The following is a 17,612-nucleotide window of genomic DNA, read 5'->3' as shown; positions in this document are numbered from 1 at the left end:
TTTGCCTTTCTGGCCCCTGCCCAACTGGAGATGTTGTAAAGGATCTCTGGTGAGGGGGATGTAGGAAAGCAGGTCGTCATCCTGTTGAGTTAATACTCTTATTGTCACTACCTGGTCATCCAGGGGGAGCTCCCAGAACACCGGGATGTATTTGGCCCATTCAACCAGAATCAACAGCTGCTGCTTCATGGACTCGCACACGTCACTGATGGTGGCCACCTTTTTCGGGGCCACATCGGTTCCACTGGCAGGATTTATGGAGGAGTGCTGCAAAGCAAAGGAGAGAGGCAAAGGCTGTTATGTAGCCAGCTGTCCTGAAGAGGGAGCTTAAAGCCAGCGAAGTCCTTGTACCAGCCAGATGAGGACAAGTTTTGATTTTAAAGGAAAATAGAGAATGAAACCATTATCAGAGAAGCAGGAACCTTAGAGATTTTCTAGGTCAGGGATTCTTAACTCGGGATCCATGATCTTGTTTGTTTGTTTTCAAATATTTTGATATGTATATGCCAACGGTTTCCTTTATAATCCTATGCGTTTTTATTTTATGCATGTAAAGATATGATTCTGAGAGAGGGTTCCCAGGCTTCCCCAGACTGCCAAAGCTAGGCCATGACACAACAAAAGCTTAAAAACTTCCGGACTGGGCCAAGCCTCCCATTTTACATATGGGAAAACTGAGGCTTCCACACACACACCATCTTGCAGGCTTGAGAGAAATAGTTACTTGCTAGTTGTATTATACATTGTTGCTAATACATTTCTCCCCAGACATCAAAGTTTAACTCATATGCCATAAATGGAGAGTGGAAAAAGATGTCAGAGATCATTACAGATAAGGAAACTGAGGCCAAGAAAGACTAAATGATTTGCTGAAAGTTATATAAGTAGGACCATGAAAGGACACACGAACATGCTCTTTATCAATAATAAGTCTAGGACCAAAACACAGCAGCAGTGGGAAAAGATCGGCTGGGTTAACAGAGAACATACAGAATTGGGACTTAGGAGACCTGAATTCTAGTTTCTCATGTTGCTTCTGCCTGACTAAGTCTTGGCTTCTCTCTGAGCTTTAGTTTCTTATTCTGTAAAATGTGGGAGCTGGATTGAATGACTTAAGGGCACAAAAAACCATGTTCTACGGGTTCTGTTGCTTTCTCTATTCTGTGTCCACTCTGGGTGTTTGTTTCTTTTTGTGTCTCTTTGTCCCTCTGTGTACCTCTCTTTCTGTCTCTCTGTCTCTCTGGGGATCTACTCTGTTTCTCTTTGTGTCTCTATCTCTGTATCTCTGTCCCTCTGTGTACCTCTATCTATGTCTCTATCCCTCTCTGTCTCTGTGTGTCTATCCCTCTCTCTCTCTCTCTCTGTCCTTCTGGGTGTCTACTCTGTTTTACTTTGTGTCTCTTTCTCTGTGTCTCTGTCCCTCTGTGTACTTCTGTCTCTGTGTCTCTGTGTCTATCCCTTTCTGTCTCTCTCTCTCTCGGTGTCTACTCCATTTCTCTGTGTGTCTCTATCTCTGTATATCTGTCTCTCTGTGTACTTCTGTCTCTCTCTCTGTCTCTCTCTATCTCTCTGTCTCTGTCTCTCTGTCTCTCTCTCTCTGTCTCTGTCTCTCTCTGTCTCTCTCTGTCTCTCTGTCTCTCTGTCTCTCTCTCTGTCTCTCTCTCTCTCTCTCTCAGTGTCTACTCTATTTCTCTGGATGTCTCTGTCTCTGTATCTCTGCCCTCTGTGTGAGTATCTCTCTGTGTCTCTGTCTCTATCCTTTTCTGTCTCTCTGTCTCTGTGCGTGTGTCCAATCTTTGGCTGGAGGACCAGAGCCCATGTAATACAAGCAGACAATTACTACTTGAAAGAGCTCTGAAGGCCATTCATTTGTGGTCAGCAGCCTGGCCACTCTGTGCTCTGGGGAAGCCGTACAAGCCGAACAGAGCCAATCCCCCCTCAAGCCGCAGGCAGACCTCCCAGATCAACTTGTGGTCCTCCTGTAAAACAAGGGGGAATGGGAAAGAGCTTAGGCCTCTAGCCCCTCACTGCCAAAGAACCAATTTGTTGGGGTTTTCCAGTGAGTTGACTAGGCACAATCATTAGACAGGGTCTTTGTGAGTCTCTCTCTATTTTGTGTATACATTTGGTGCATCTAGCCACCCAGAGATGCACACCAAGGCAAACCTTCAACTTCTGGATGGCACTGAAAGGAATTAGCAAAGAACACAGTAAAATAATGAGCCATTTAAGGCTCACAAAATGCTTGCCCCTCAGTACTTCAACAATGTTAATAATAACCATTATTATTCCCATTTTACACAAGGGGAAACTGAGGGTCTAAGAAATAAAACAACATGCCCAGGGTCACACAAAGTTTTAGAACTAGGATTCAAACTCCGATGTCTCCTGATTTCAAATCCCAGTACACCTTCCTTTAAATCATGCTGATGATAATCTACCAACTGCTTCATAATGAGACTGTCACCTATTTCCTGAACCTGGACCTGGAATTCCTTGGACCAACATTACCCATTGGTGGAGCAAGTGTCATGTGTGTGATGTATAGGGTGAGGAAGGTCCAAGGTTCTGGACTCTCTCTTGGGGATCCACAGGATTACAATTACACCACACTGACTAAAATTCAACCATTAGAGAGTCATTCCTTTGGGCATTTATATCTCAAATTTGCTTATTTCAGCAGAAAATGCCACTCAGTAAATAAATTTGTTATTGGCTATTTACCATCAGATATGAGGGAGTTTATTACTCTACTCCACCTGAGGGTAGGGCCCTGAGGGAATGGAAATTTTTGTGGGTAATCAGGATATGGAGAGTAACGTTTGAGCACTTGGCTCTCTCTTAATCTGTCTCAGACACAGATTCCAATTGACTGACCCAATTGGAATGCCATATTCTAGGGTTCGGGGCAGCTAGGGGCTGGGACACAGTGCCTGGAGTGAGAGGGATCTGATTACAGAAAGACAACGTCAGAGAGGGTGATAGCATGATGCAGGGAAAAGAAAGCTGGAGTCAGTGTCTGCATAAGAACACCGTTCTGACGTTTACTACCTTATGACCCTGGACAAGTCATTCTATTTCCATTGGCCTCAGTTTCCTCATCTGTAAAACAAGGATAGTATAATACTATAGTAGTATAAATAGGGATATTTATAATGTATATTATATACTATCATATTACATAATATCATGTATAATAATATAATAGTATATATAGAGATAGATAATTCTTGGTCTAGCTCCCATTTTGTAAATCTTAAAATGCTATAGACATGTGAGTTTTTATTATTGCAAAATGGAGCCAGAGAGCAGTAGAAGGCTCTAACAATGTTAGCAATTACACCTCTTTTAGGCAATTACACACTGTTTTGTATGTGAGTTGTTTATGTGTATGTCATGTCCCCCCACTAGACTGGGCAGGGTAAAGGTCTTACCTGAACCTTTCTATCTCATTCAACACCTCTTGGAGGTCCCTGTGTACATTCTGTGGGCACTTGGTGAATGCTCATTGGATTGAATTGAAAACCTGACTCTGGTGTTTAAACTTCATCCTATTGGTTGGTATGTTAATAGCTTTATGTCCTCAGAGTCGTGTGTCAATTCAATTCAATCCAACAAATACTTGTTCAATGCCTACTCTAGGCCAGGCATTATTCTAGGCACTGAGTATACAAAGACAGAAATGAATCAGTTCCCTGCCTTCAAGGAGGTTAGACTCTTCTAGGGTTGGGATGAGGGATGGAGATATAACAGATATACATGTTAGTAAATACAAAGGAGCTCCAAAAGGGAGAGTAGGTCAATAACTTGGAAGATCAGGAAAGGCCTGCTATAAGAGTGGGCTCAGGAATGGTTCTTTGAAGAAAGCCAAGGAATCTGAGCAGGGAGGGGAAGGAATGGATGCATTCCAGACATGGAACATCAGGATATGGAGCTCAGAGGTGGAAGGTTGTATATGGGAGATAGCTGGTAGTCAGTTTTATTGTGATGACAAATATGTAAATGGGTATAACATGAAATATGCCAGTAAAGATGGTAATGTGGAAGGCAGATTTGACAGTTATGGACAGGATGAGTTAGGGAGCCTAGGTGGCACAGTGGATAGAGCACCAAGCCTGAAGTCAGGAAGACTCATCTTCATGAGTTCAAATCTGGCCTCAGACACTTGTGTAACTCTGGGCAAGTCACTTAACCTTTTTTGCCTTAGTTTTCTCACCTATAAAATGAAGAAAATGGCAAACCACTCCAGTATCTCTGCCAATAAAACCCGCAATGGGGTCATGAAGTCATCACTGAAATGACTGGACAACAGCAAAAACAGGACGAGTTGGAGATAGAAGACACTGGAGGCTGAGAAGGTAATTGGAAACTATTTAGTGGTTCATGAGAAGGATGATGATGGTTTGAAGCTGGAAGTGATAGGGCCATCTGAACTAAGAGGCTGTGTGAGTGGAGGATTGTTGTGAATGCAGGATTGACCAGATTTGGCACCTGATTGGGGGTTGAGGAAGAACAAAGAGTTGAGTGTAACTTTAAGGTTGTGAACCTCAGAAATTGGAAGGATAGTGGTACCATTAGCAGAAACTTCAAATTTTGAATTTTGAAGGGAAATATAATGAGTTCTGTTTTGGACAGGTTGAGTTTGAGATGCCTTGGGGGACACGTCCAAAGGAGATGTCTAGCAAGCTATGGGACTAGAGTTTGGGAAAAAGACGAAGGCTAGAGTTATAGACACAGGAGTCATCTGCATAGAGATAACTGAGTCCATTTGAGTTGATAAGATTTCCAAAGGAGATTGTGTAGAATGAAAGAGGAAAGAACCTTGGGGATGCCCACCTTAACTGGGCAAGAGGATGATGATGATACAGCAAAGGAGACTAATAAGGAATAGCCAGATAGGTAAGGAGAACTACGAGTAGCCAAGGGAGGAGAGAGTGTCCAGGAGAAGGGTATAATCAAGTATCCAAAACCTCAGAGAAGTCGACAAAGATGAGGGCTAAGAAAAGGTCTAAAGTAGGTAGGAGATGTTGGTAGCCTACGATAGAGAGAGATTTTAGCTGAGTTGTGGGGCCAGAAGTCAAATTGCAAGAGATTGAAGAGGGAATGGGAGGTGAGAAAAGTATAGACAATTTTTCTTGGAAGTTTGACTAAGATAGGGAGAAGAGATATAGGATCTTAGCTTGAGGGAATGGAAAAGCAAAGTGAGTTTTTTTAATTAAATTTTTAGGATGAGGGTGACTTGAGCAATTTTTGGCAGGTGACTGGGGAGGATCCAATAACTAAAGAAAGATTAAAAATGAGTTAAAAAGAGAGAATTGTAGAGACAGTAAGTTCCTAGAGACAGCAAGAAAGGATGGGGTCAAAGGAACAAAGCAAAGAGAAGACTCCTACCTTTATCAGAGCCTGGAGCAGAGAAGAGAGTGAGGATAATGAAGCATTTAGAGGGATGAAACTGGAAGTGAAGAAGCGGTTCAGAACCAACAGATGCCCTTTATTTTCTCAGTAAAGCAAAAGCTGACAGCCTTTCCTGAAAGGAAGAGAGGGGAAATGGTTTAGGAGGTCTGAGGAGAGAGGAGGATATTTGGAATAGCCACAGTGGAGAATGTGATAGAGAACCAATCAAGGAATAAGAAAAGATTTCTGAGCAGTGGTGAGGGTCCAGCTGAAATTAGATAACAGATTTGTTGTGCGTTCAATCACCATGGCTGCACGATTTTTTCTACGAACATTCAGCAGCAGATGAGTGGGGATGGAGGGGCTCATTCAGAGGACTGCAGTAGCTGCTACCACAGACACAGGTCATTTCACTGGGTGTTACTGTATCTAGACTCAACATCCTTCTAAAAGACTGACCAGAAGGTCCCTAACACCACTTTCTCACCATGGAAACCTGTTCTAAGTGCCTTCATTCAAAGTAAGGTACAAGGGATTGAAAACAGATAAGGCTGGGCTCCCTTTCAGGGAGGGTTGGCATTTTTACATGGATCAAAGACTTACTGGAGTCAGGAACTTCTAAAAAATTTTAATACTGTATTTCAATATAATTGATTCCCCATATCATTCTCTATGCTTTACCTTATACATTTAAAACCTTATTCTGCGAGGAGGGGTCCATTGGTGTCATCAGACTGCCAATGGAATGTAAGTCTCAGAAAGATTAAGAACCCCATCATAGTGTCCAGAACTAGAGGGAAGATGTCTCACTGTACACTTCTCTGTTCAGACCACTTCTGGAGTATTAGGCTTTGTTTTGGACTTTGCATTTTAGGAGGGATATTGAAAAGCTGGAGGCAACCCCAAAATGGAACCCAGACAGGATGGTATGGCATCTTGAGAACTTGGATGGAAGAATCTGGGATATTTAGGGTGGAGAAGAGAATAATTGGGTGAGCTGATGGTAGGAGGGGGGTGAACAAAGTTGTCTTCACACACTTAATAAGTGACCATCATAAGCAAAAGACTTGTTCTTCTTGGTCCCAGTGGGAGGAACTGGGTGGAAGCTGCAGAGGCAGATCTAGACTTGGGATAAGAGGAAACTTTCTAACAGTCAGAGCTATCTAAAAATGAAATGAGTTGGCTCAGAAGGTAGGCAGGTCCCCCTCCCTGGAGGTCCGGAAGTAAAGGCCAAATAGTCACTCAGAGATTTTGTAGAGGAGAGTTCTTCTCAGGAATGGATTGGACCAGAGGACTTTTGAGGAACCTCCTAATACCGAGTTTCAGAAAAATTCTTGAGTTAAGCAATGAAACTCAGACTGCAGAATTCTAGGCATCAGTCAAGGACAGGAGTGAACTTGGTGCATCTGAATACACCTTTACGTAAGGCAGACGCAAGATCCTGGAGACAGGTTTACTCCTGCTGCTCTCAGAGATGATAACATACTTTAAATTTTCCTTTCAACTGGGGCCAAGCTGATGTCAGAAACAGACAAAACAGTTAGCCTCAGGTGTCATTGAAACTCATCCTAATCCACTGGCTGGCTTTTCATGGTGCCACATACCAAATACCTAAGAGATCACACCCCAGGCTCCAGCGCTTTGGTCATCTTGACTTGGGTCAGGCTTTCCCTGCCCTTACCTAGCAAGTTTGACCAATTCCCTTGGAATCACCAGAAAGTGCTCCCAACTCCTGAGCAGAGAGGATGGTCTTTCCCAGGGCCAAGGAGTAGAGAGGGTAGCTCCCACATAATAATAAGAAGAAATCATAAAATAATGATGATGGTAATAATGATAAAAGAAGAAGCCTTGATATAGTGATTTACAAATTATGTTTCATTTTATCCTTACAACAATTTTGGGAAGTAGGTGATATTGTTATCCCATCCTCCAGCTGGGGAAACTGAGGCAGAGGCTAAATGACTTGCCCAAGTTCACATCACACAGCTATGACGTGTCTGAGGCCACATTTGAACTCAGGTCTTTTTGACCCTAACTACTTTGCTCCGTGTTCCTGAAGAAGGGTCATCTAGACTCCACTTCAAGACCTTCAGTAATAAGAAACTTACTCCTCTGGGGCATCTCCTGGTGCTTGTCCTTACTTTGTGCCTTGGCTGGTCCTTATGCAACTTTCCCCAGTTGTTCCAAGTCTGCCTGCTGGGGCCAAGCAGAATAAGTTGAATCCCTCTTTCCATGTGATAGCTCATTGTTTACTTGAAGAGGGATTACACTGCCAGCCTGTCAGCGCAGCTTCCTGCATAACAACAGCTTTGGCTGTGGGAGGTATTTGCCAACTTTTATCATGTCACTTCTCTGGTGGGGGATCAGGGCAGCCAGGCTGATGAGCCCTATTAATTTCTCTACTCCCTTGCATCCTGGCAACATCTTTCCAGATGTTTTGCTCCCCAAAGGAAGGAGAGAGAGAGAGAGAGAGAGAGAGAGAGAGAGAGAGAGAGAGAGAGAGAGAGAGAGAGGTTACAAGGTATATCAGGCATAACAACACCAAAGTTATCTAAACGTAGAGGCATCTCATAATCACTTTTATCCAAAAGTGAGCTGAGAATGAGGAGGAAAACAAAAAGACTTTTGAGCAACCAGAATGGTTGTCATGAAGTGCTCACCTCCAGGCTCATGCATTTTGCTTTATAGGAAAGCTCTACCAGCCCCACTGAGAGCTATTCATTCTTAATTTACACACAGTTGTAACAAACTTGTGTATCTTGTTTCCCTACCAACAATAAATTGGAAAAGGCAAATCAGAAGTGGGAGCGAGTGTAACAGGTGACGATGCTGACAAGAGAGACCAATGATAGGCAGAAAGACTGGAATTCAAACCACCTCAGTTTAAACTCTAGCCTTGTCATTTGCTACCTTCGTGTTTTTGGGTAAATCACTTCCCCTCACTCAGGATATCTAGGGGCCCTCGCAGTTCTGACTTCCTCTTTTCTAAAGGGCCTTTCTAGCTCTGTCATCCTATGAGTCTGTAAAAGCTGAGCCGCCTAGAACATTCTTTGAATATTTTGAATGGCTGAGTTTTCAGGAGCAGGAAGCAATAAGAACCCTGCCTCCCACTTGGGCAGCAGTTAAGGCTTTACACACAACAATCCACTGTGGTCAGTGCAACCGACATGATTTTTTCCATTTTATAGAAGAAGAAATTGGCACTAGGAGAGGTTAGATGCATTTCTTAGCTCTGCATAATCAAAGTTCTTCAGGGACCATCTAACCAACTCCCACATTTTACAGTTGAGGAAACAGGTCCACAGATACTATGATTTGCCTCAAGTCACACATATTGTCTGTCAGAGGTCAAATTTGAACCCAGGCCCTCTGACTCCAGGACCAATGCTCACTCTACCATATCATGTGGCCTCGTACAGGGTTAGTTAATAACAGAACTGTGATTGGAATGCAGGATCCAGCCCTCCTGTCACTGTTCAACACTGCCCAGTAAAGGGGCTGGATCCAAGATGCACTAGGAGGGCTGACCCTGCTTTGTTTTGGTCACTACTGTTTTCATGTTGATAGTTAAGTTGGGCTTGGTTTTTATTGTTTCTTTTTTTCCCTAAGTCTAATTTTAAAAAATAAGAATAAAGCCAGTCCCTTCCTTCTAGTTTGGTCATAGGAGTACAAATATTTACAAGCCTTTTCCCAGAAAATATTCTTCCCTATGATTGATAGACAAATGGATTTGGAAAGAGCTACTCTTTGTGTCTATTACCATTGTAGTGGGGGGGGGGGGCGGTGTTTTGAATGCCTTTACTTCCCTTTTCCTTTTTCCTCTGTCCATTAGTCATACAAGATAAAACCCAAATTTTATAGAAGAAAACTGAGGCCCAGATATGGAAAAATCACTTTTCCGTGGTCACCCAGCTTAGCTTAGAACTGGAACCCAGGTCTTTTCCCTTCTGGTCCCATGTGTTCTCTCCATTAGACTATGCTGGCTCATTCACTTCCTACTTGGCTGTTTAGCTTGGAGGCTACAGGCCCTTTTCTGTGAAGCAGCATCGACAGATTTATTGGAAATGTGAAATTCCATGTGTTTTTGGTCTCTGGTTACACTGTGACTTCCAAAAAAATGCCTTCGGTTGGTGGTGACCTTGGTGATTTGGTGCCCTGGCTGTCCCCATTTCACAACAGCAACTACTGAGCGATTTATTGGTCAGAGCCTGTCCTTGGCAGGGTTTAGCGAATTTTGCCTCTGTCCTTCGATCCAAATGGTGTGGGAGCAGTTTACAAATCTCCACCCCAACCTCACCCCCAAAACTCAGCCTCAGTGGAACAACCCCAGAAACAAGGAACAGCGTGGCTGTGTGGCTAGTCAAATTGACACCCATAATCAAGAGAGGAAAAGATCCTGCAGAATCTATCCCTTCAGGAATCAGCTCAGAAAAAAGTGACATTTGAGCTGAGATTGATGGTGGTTTCAGGAAAGAGACCAAGCTAGTCAGCAACTGCCAGACGGCCTGGTTTTTATTTTTTATTTTTTTCGACAGCTGCCTTAGACAGGATTCTCTGTTCATGGTGGGGCAGGGATCAGTCGTGTCTGGACTTCCCTGCCTGTTTTGGTCATCTTGCACATCTCCCTAGGGGATGTGGGGAGGGGTGGTGGGCAGCAAGAGGACCAGAGGACCACACATTGCCTCTCTGCTGGTGGAGGTAGCTTTGGGGAGTAGCTCCAGATGCTGGCCAAGTTGCTACAAACTTGGGTTCCCTCTTAGGGGGGCTGATTGTCCTGTCCTCTTCTCATCTCTCCCATCCCAACTTCATCATGGGTGGCTCTGATGATTTTGGTGGGAGGCAGACTTTCTCTGGCTTCTCTTCTGTGTTTCTGGAGGGGCTGGGGACTGGGAGAGAGTACACTGGTGATAGATTTGAAATGAGCCGGGCTATTCATAAGCTTCACCAGAGTCACTCTCTGTAATTGTGATTCCTGTGTGGTGGTTCACACTATCTAGCCCTAAAATTCTATGATCTTAATCATTTTTTGACTCCTTAGTTGTCTCCCAGATCCCCAGGCTTCATTAATAAATTACATGAAGCAACCTACAGAAAGCATTTTTGAAACTTCAAACTATGATGAATTAGAAAAAGCCCTGAACTGGTCTCTGATACCCTTGTGGTCTTAGGCAAATCATTTCACTTTTCCAAGCAGTGGCCTCCTCCTCTGTAAAATGTGGTTATTTGACTAGATGGGTTAGTAAGTAAATGTTAGAAGGATCAATGTAAAGTGATATGCTTGGGTCCAAAAAATCAGCTGCAGGAATAAAAGGTGAGGGTGACAGTGAGACAGCAGTTTGTCCGAAAAAATCTCAAGAGGGCTCAGGAGATTGTGAGCTCAAAAATAATTGGTAATGGGCTATGGGAGTCAAACTAGCTAATGGGGTATAGGGTGGTGTCTAGGCAGAGGGAGGAGATGGTAGTGTTGGAATATGCTCCAGGCAGATCACATCTGCATTACTGTTTTCAATTCTAGGCACCATACTTTAGGAAGATGAGTAGCTTTAGAAAGCATTCAGAAGGGATACAACCAAGATGGCAAAGGTCAGTGAGATCAGGTCATATTAGGAATTGCTGAAAGATCTGGGGTATTTAGCCTGAAGAAGAAAAGGAGGGTGGGGCACCTGGACATGATGATTGTCTTCAACTATCTGAAGGATGATCATATGAAGACAACACTGGACTTAGAACTCGGAGCAGTGGGTGGAAATTGCACCTGTATTTCTGCTTAATGTAGGATGGGGTTCCTCAAGAGATAGTTGATGTCTTCAAGCAAAAGTTTGATGGCCACTTGTCAGAAATGTTGAGGGTGGAAGGAGATTCTAGTATGAGTATGGGGTGAAATTGGTGGCCTGTGAGGTCTTTTCCTAATTGGACATTCTCCGATCCCATCCATTCCAAACAAATATTGGGTTCCCCTAGTGCCATGTAAATGTTAGATATAAGAATAAGAAAAACAGGGGTGGTAATCCTTGCCCTTTCACTGTTCTTGTGAGAGTCAGAAGAGGTTTCAGATGTGAAAGTGTCTTATAGAAAAAAATATAAGACCCATTCAAAATGGGGACTGAACTGAAGGACAGAGAATGTAACTCCCTATGGGATGGAGAAGGAAACAGGAAAATTCCCAGGGGTGTGCTAGTAAATGTTAAACAACCAAGTCTCTGAAAAAAATGTATATGTGACATATTTTAAAGTTTAGTCTATATTATTATTTTCTCCATCACTTTCTTAAATCTATACAATCAACAAAACAATAAATTGAACTTTGATTTGGGAGTTAGCCAATTTCCAAGGTGTAAACACTCACACTGAATATTTAGCAATCTAGTCTCAAGAGTCAGTTTGAATTGACTCCATTGTGCCCCTGGAAACACCTCTCCTGTGTGTCTTATGAGATCCTCCAGTTTATCACCTATCTTGAAATGAAAAATGTGAGGTAACTTCTGATAACCCTAGTCCCTGAGGGGACTCTCCTCCTTACATGGCCTCAGACTCAATGAAGAGTCCATGATGGATGCTAAATTGAGGCTATGACATTGGTACCCTTCCTTTGGAGAAACCTACAAAAACCTTAGAACCTCAGAATCCAGAATCTAAGAGAATAGGTGGTTCCTTCCTTCTCCTCCTCTTTCCCTCCTTCCTTCTCTTTCCCTCCTTCCTCCTCTTTCCCTCCTTCCTCCTCTTTCCCTCCTTCCTCCTCTTTCCCTCCTTCCTCCTCTTCCCCTCCTTCCTTCTCTTCTTTCTCCTTTTCTCTCTCCTCCACCTTAACAACTACCAAATTTGAAATCCAAGATTGAGAAGCAGTGATAATCAGAGCACTCTCCTACCTGAGTTGCCATCACTTCAGCCTGGGTCAGGATGGCAATTGACAGGGACCCGCTGTCTTCATAACTGTTCCTGCGAATACTTATCCGATCTCGCTCGTTCTGTACAGCTTTGAGAAGGAAATACACACAGTCAACTGAGCATAAGCTGGGCTCATGTCAAATCATTCCTGATCCATGACGTCTGCCCAGTTGTTGATTGAATCCATCAAACAGATAACCAACCAACTCACTACCATCAATCCATTGAGTAGTGACCATGTGCTAGCATTGAGGCTCTGGAAGGGATACAAAGAAATACAGGAAAAGATACCTGCCCCAAAGGAGGTGATAGTCTGGCTGGAGAGACCTTAGACAAGTGGCTTCTCTTCTCCTTGTCTCAGTTTCCTCATTTGTCCAAAAGGAAAGTCAGACTAAATGATCAGTAAATTCCCTTTCATGAGCTTTAAACTTCTGATTTCATTGTATAACTTGAGCAAAAAGGTCATAGATGTAGCATGGCAAGGGACCTTAGAGGTCCAACCCTTTAATTTTATAGATGAAGCCAAGAGAATTGACTTGCTCGTGGTTATGTATTTAGTAAGGGCCAAATCCAAGACTCAAAGTCAAGCCATATGGTGAAAAATCCAGAGCTCTTTATGGTGCACACACACACCAGGTGGCATAAGGCATGACGATGATGATGATAAATTCATGTTTCTATAGAGACTCATGGTTAAAGCACCTGTCTCACAACAACCCCGTGAAGTAGGGAGAACAAGTGTAATTTTATCTTCATTTTTCAGATGATAAAATAGGAGTTTTATTTAGCTTAATAAACTTAATTTAGCTTAAATGTATACAATGCCCAGACTCCAACCTTTTAATATCCCTTCTAGCCCTAAATCTGTGTTTCCATCCTCCTATATCTCATTGGATCCTCGCAACAGTCTTGTGAAGGAAAGCATTAGAGGTTTCATCCCCAGCTAAGTAGTGCAGTGGATAGATTGCTGAGACTGCAGTTTATGAAGACCTTAGTTCAAATCTAGCCTCAGATACTTACTAGAAGTGTGACTCTGGGCCAGTCCCTTAACAGAGGGACTGCCTCTATTTCCTCATTTGTAAAATGAGGATAATAATAGCATTTCCTTCCCACAGTTGTTGTGAGGATCAAATGAGTTAATATTTGTTAAAGAGATTAGCATAGTGCCTAGCAAATAATAAGCCTTACAGATAAGTAAACTAAAACTAAAACAGGTTAAGTGGACTTGCCCATCATCACAAAGTAAATACCAGAGGCAGTTTCAGAACCCAGATCTCTCCCAGTTCCAAGTCCAAGACGTTTTCCTCCCTAACCATATTGTCTTAGAACGTCAAGACTCAGTAAAGTTAAGTGATTTGCTGACGACACACAATTTGTAATTAGGGCCAACCCTTAAATCCAGATCTTCTGACTACAGTCTCCTCCCACTCCATCATAGTACCAAGTCAAGCAGTTAAACATTATAAGAATCAAAGGAAGGAGAGTTAGGGTGGTCAGTGAGGGCTTTGCCAAGGAGGGAGAAGTTTGGGTTGGGTCCTGAAGGGCAGTTCAAATGGAGAATTGGCCAATACTAATTGTGATTGCATGCCAATTGACTTTATCAGTCAATCAGGGTGGGTGTTGATCATGGCTGGCTATAATCAAGTGATGATAAAGCATTATTAATATTTCTTTAAAAGACAACATCTCAAACTTTCCCAACTTATCTCAGGTTTCTGAACTGTTTATATGGCATATACTCCGATAAGGTTAATTGCCACTATGGAGTTGCTTCAAGAAGATTTTCTCAAGGTGATTTTTTCCCCCCATGATCTCTACAGTTTCCTTAGAAGTCAGGCTAAGGCCTGAACAAAGTTGTTAATGATTCACCTGCCACGAAAAACAAGCAAATTTTGCGTCCTCTAATGCTACAATATTTATTATGTTCCTAAGTAGAGCAGAGGTTAGCCCTCACTCCAATCTTGGCATGGCGGTTGAAGGTTTATCTCCCTCTTAAATGAGACTAAGCAAAACTCCGCCCCTGGCATCGCACCTGACATTTTCATGTTCCCATCTCCATGTCATGTATTGTGGGGAAGTTTGCTAAAGGACTGACTGGTTCATCTTATTTCTCAACAGTCTTCCCAAAGAATGATCCCTCAAACTCAACTCCACTATAACTGAACTCAACATCTAACCTGGTTCAGCTAAGTCCTAGCTGTGAGATTTGTGGGGGAGGAATCACTCCTGTCTGGGCCACAGTTTTCACCTCTATAAAATGAAGGGGTTGAGAAATCTCTATGGTGCCCTCCCCCCAACTCTATGATCCTTTGATCTTCCCTCCAAAACATGTCCTTTCTGCTTTCCTTGTTATTTATAAATGGTACTACTATTTTTAGCTTAAGTGGTCATCTTTAACCTTCTCTCCTTTATCACCTCCCTAGACTGCATCACTAAGCTCAGATGATTCTCCCCTCCTGCATCCATTTCCTAAGTAGAGCAGAGGTTAGCCCTCACTCCAATCTTGGCATCTCAGTTGCATTGTTTTCTTCTGTCCACTCCCTCCACCATCCCTCTCATTCTCATACTCTTGGACTATAGCCAAAGCCTCCTAACTGGAACCAGCGCCTCTAGTCTCTGTCTCATCCATTCTTGGCACTGCCATTCTATTTAAATCACCACTTTAATTTTGTTCAAAACGTTCTAATGGCTCCCCATTGCCTTTGGGATGAAATTTGAGTTCTTTAACATGCCGTAAATGTTTTTTTACAATCTGGATCCAGTCTTTCAGCCTTATGTCCTAAGTACTTTTCTGCACAAACCCTCTGTTCCATCAAGGCTAGTCATGTGCTGTTTATATAAGAGGCATCAAGCTTTCCTTCCCACTTTTCCTGTTTTGCTTACACCATTCTCCATACCTAGAATTACTTTCCCACTCCCATCTCTTCCTGATGAAATTCAATTAATTTGGGGGACTGAACATGAGTCCTCCTCCCTTTCCTAGCCACACCAATCCTTTCTGTCTCCTTTGAGCTCCCACCTACACCTCAGTTTGGCACTTAATTATTAAACAAGGCAAAATATGGTATTGTTGTGTTTCTCTTGTTAGTTTCTTGAGAGAAGAGATTGGGTATTACATTCCAACATCATCAACCAACATTAATCGAGTGCCTATTTAATTGATTGCCTCAAACATTTATTAAGTCCCTACTATGGTCTAGGCATTGGGGATTCAGAGGGAGAAATGAACTAGTCTCGATCCTCAAGGAATTTACATTCCTCTGAGAGATACACATGTACTGGGAAGTTATATGTAATATCATCCCTGGCCTCATGGGTCTTACAATCTAGAGGAAAAAAGGTCCTCAATGATCCACACCTGAGAAACACTGTAAATAAGACAATTTCAGGGGAAAATGTACATATTCATTAGAGAAAAAAACACTTTATATCTTACTTTACTGAGCTCAATGCAAGACTCAAATCCAAGTTTTGGTTTTTTTTAAAGTCTTTTAATTATAAGTCTATTGATCTTCCTCATGTAATGCTCTGGCTTGTATACTCTGAAGGGTATTGACATAAAGTCTTACAAAGTATTTCCCCATATTTGTTATATGAATAAATAATAATAAACGTTTATAGAGTACTAATTATGCCAGATATTATCTCATTTGATCCTCACAGCAACCCTGGGAGGTATTATATCCCCCATTTTACAGATAAGGAAGCTGAGGCAAACAGAGCAAAAATGTCTTGTCTAGGGTCACACACCTGCTACGTAGCTGAGGTTAAATTCAGACTCAGGTCTTCCTGATGTCAGGCTAAGTGCTCTGTTCACTGAACCACTCAGCTTCCTCTGGGAGCCCTACGTTATGTAAGGTTGACATGGACACGAATCACACGGGATGAGAAAACAAGGAGGAATGATTATGAGTGCCAACCGAGGGAATGCCAACCTGATAAGGGTAGTGATATATTCAAGTCAATCCCAAACTTTCCAGCTCTCTGCCAGCCTGATGATCTATTACTATTTTTCCTTGTACACCCTAGAGGGTCCCTTATGGACTCTTTAATAGATAAAGGCAAAGGTAATGCAGAGGACAGGGCTAAGCCTCAAAAGAGTAATAGATGTCACTCTATGTGTGTGGTTAGAAATGGTTATTAGGACAGCTAGGTAGCACAGTGCCCAACCTTGAGACCCTTTCTTAGCTGTGTGACCCTGGGCAAATCACTTCACCTTGTTTGCCTCAGTTTCCTCATTTGTCAAATGAGCTGGAGAAGGAAATGACAAAACCACTCCAGTATCTCTGCCAAGAAAACCCCAAATGGGGTCACAATTGAAAAAGGAGTCAACAACCACAAATTAGGGGCAATCCCCTTAGAGGGTCCAATGAACTCAGCCTCATCATCTTCAAGTACCAAACTCCCTCAGCACCAAACTATGCACATGGCCATGGGGCATGGCAGACAAGCATTTCCTTATCTCCAGGTTGGCAGAAGGGCTGACAGAGCACATTTGTGGGTGCCCTTGGTTATACTGAGATACTAAGAACTAGAAGATTTCAAAAGAAGTTGCTAGGAGACAAGGAACAAGCTGAGCTGGCTTATTAATACTGGAGGGATGAGTTTGAAATAAGAGAATGTTGGCTCAAATCTTGGTTCTAAGGCTGAGTATCTTATCATCTGCAACTAGCTCCCTACCATGGGTCAATTGCTTAAGATCACTGGGCCTTAGTTTTTCTCATCTGTAAAATGAAGAGATCCAGGTGATATCAGAGTGCTTTCCAACCCTAAATCTGTGTATCTATGATCAAGTGACCCCCAGAAGTGAATCCTGGCTCTGTCCCTTCCTGACTGTGACTGCCTCGGGGAAATCACTCCATCTCTGAACTTTATTTTCCTTGTCTATAAAATGGAGATGATTATATTGCTTGCTTTTTCTACTGATGTGGATAAAATGATGTCCTAAGGGTTAATATTAAGGCTTACTTTCCCAGGCCCCCTGAGTGGGGTTTGAGGTTCATTCTGTAGCCCATTCTGTAACTTAAGATCCTGTCACTTGAGGGTGTCTCAATGCCCTTTCCCCCTTATCTTGAAATGTCATACAACTTGTACCAAAAGAGTTGTTTTTGTCCCCTTTATCCTGTGTTTTCTGTGCCTTCATTCATCTTCTTCATCCTGTCATGACAATTGTTCCTTATCTTACAAGCAACGATCTTCCTCATCTTGTTTGTACTTATCCTGTCCCTAGATCTCCAACCCCCATAAGAAACCCTAAAAATTGCATCATCATCCTGAACCTCTCTATATAAGTATAGCTCCCACAAATATTGGAGTCTCATTTAGCTCTTTTG

The 17,612-nt window shown here is 42.6% G+C and overlaps 1 protein-coding gene across 1 annotated transcript in view; it reads right to left on the bottom strand.

Annotated features, from left to right (window-relative positions):
• Window positions 1-17,612, bottom strand: part of LOC140521306 (hepatocyte nuclear factor 4-beta-like) — a 68,617-nt gene that overhangs the window by 20,418 nt on the left and 30,587 nt on the right. Inside the window, exons 4-5 of the mRNA XM_072636220.1 lie at window positions 12,261-12,367; window positions 112-267 (exon numbers count right to left, since the gene is read on the bottom strand). Coding sequence (XP_072492321.1) covers window positions 112-267; window positions 12,261-12,367 — 263 coding nt within the window. The remainder of the gene's footprint in view (window positions 1-111; window positions 268-12,260; window positions 12,368-17,612) is intronic.

The sequence above is a fragment of the Notamacropus eugenii genome, chromosome 1, assembly GCF_028372415.1.
Source record: "Notamacropus eugenii isolate mMacEug1 chromosome 1, mMacEug1.pri_v2, whole genome shotgun sequence".
NCBI classification, from domain to species: domain Eukaryota; kingdom Metazoa; phylum Chordata; class Mammalia; order Diprotodontia; family Macropodidae; genus Notamacropus; species Notamacropus eugenii.
Note: the sequence above shows the minus strand (reverse complement) of the source record. Positions and strands in the feature narration are given on the sequence as shown.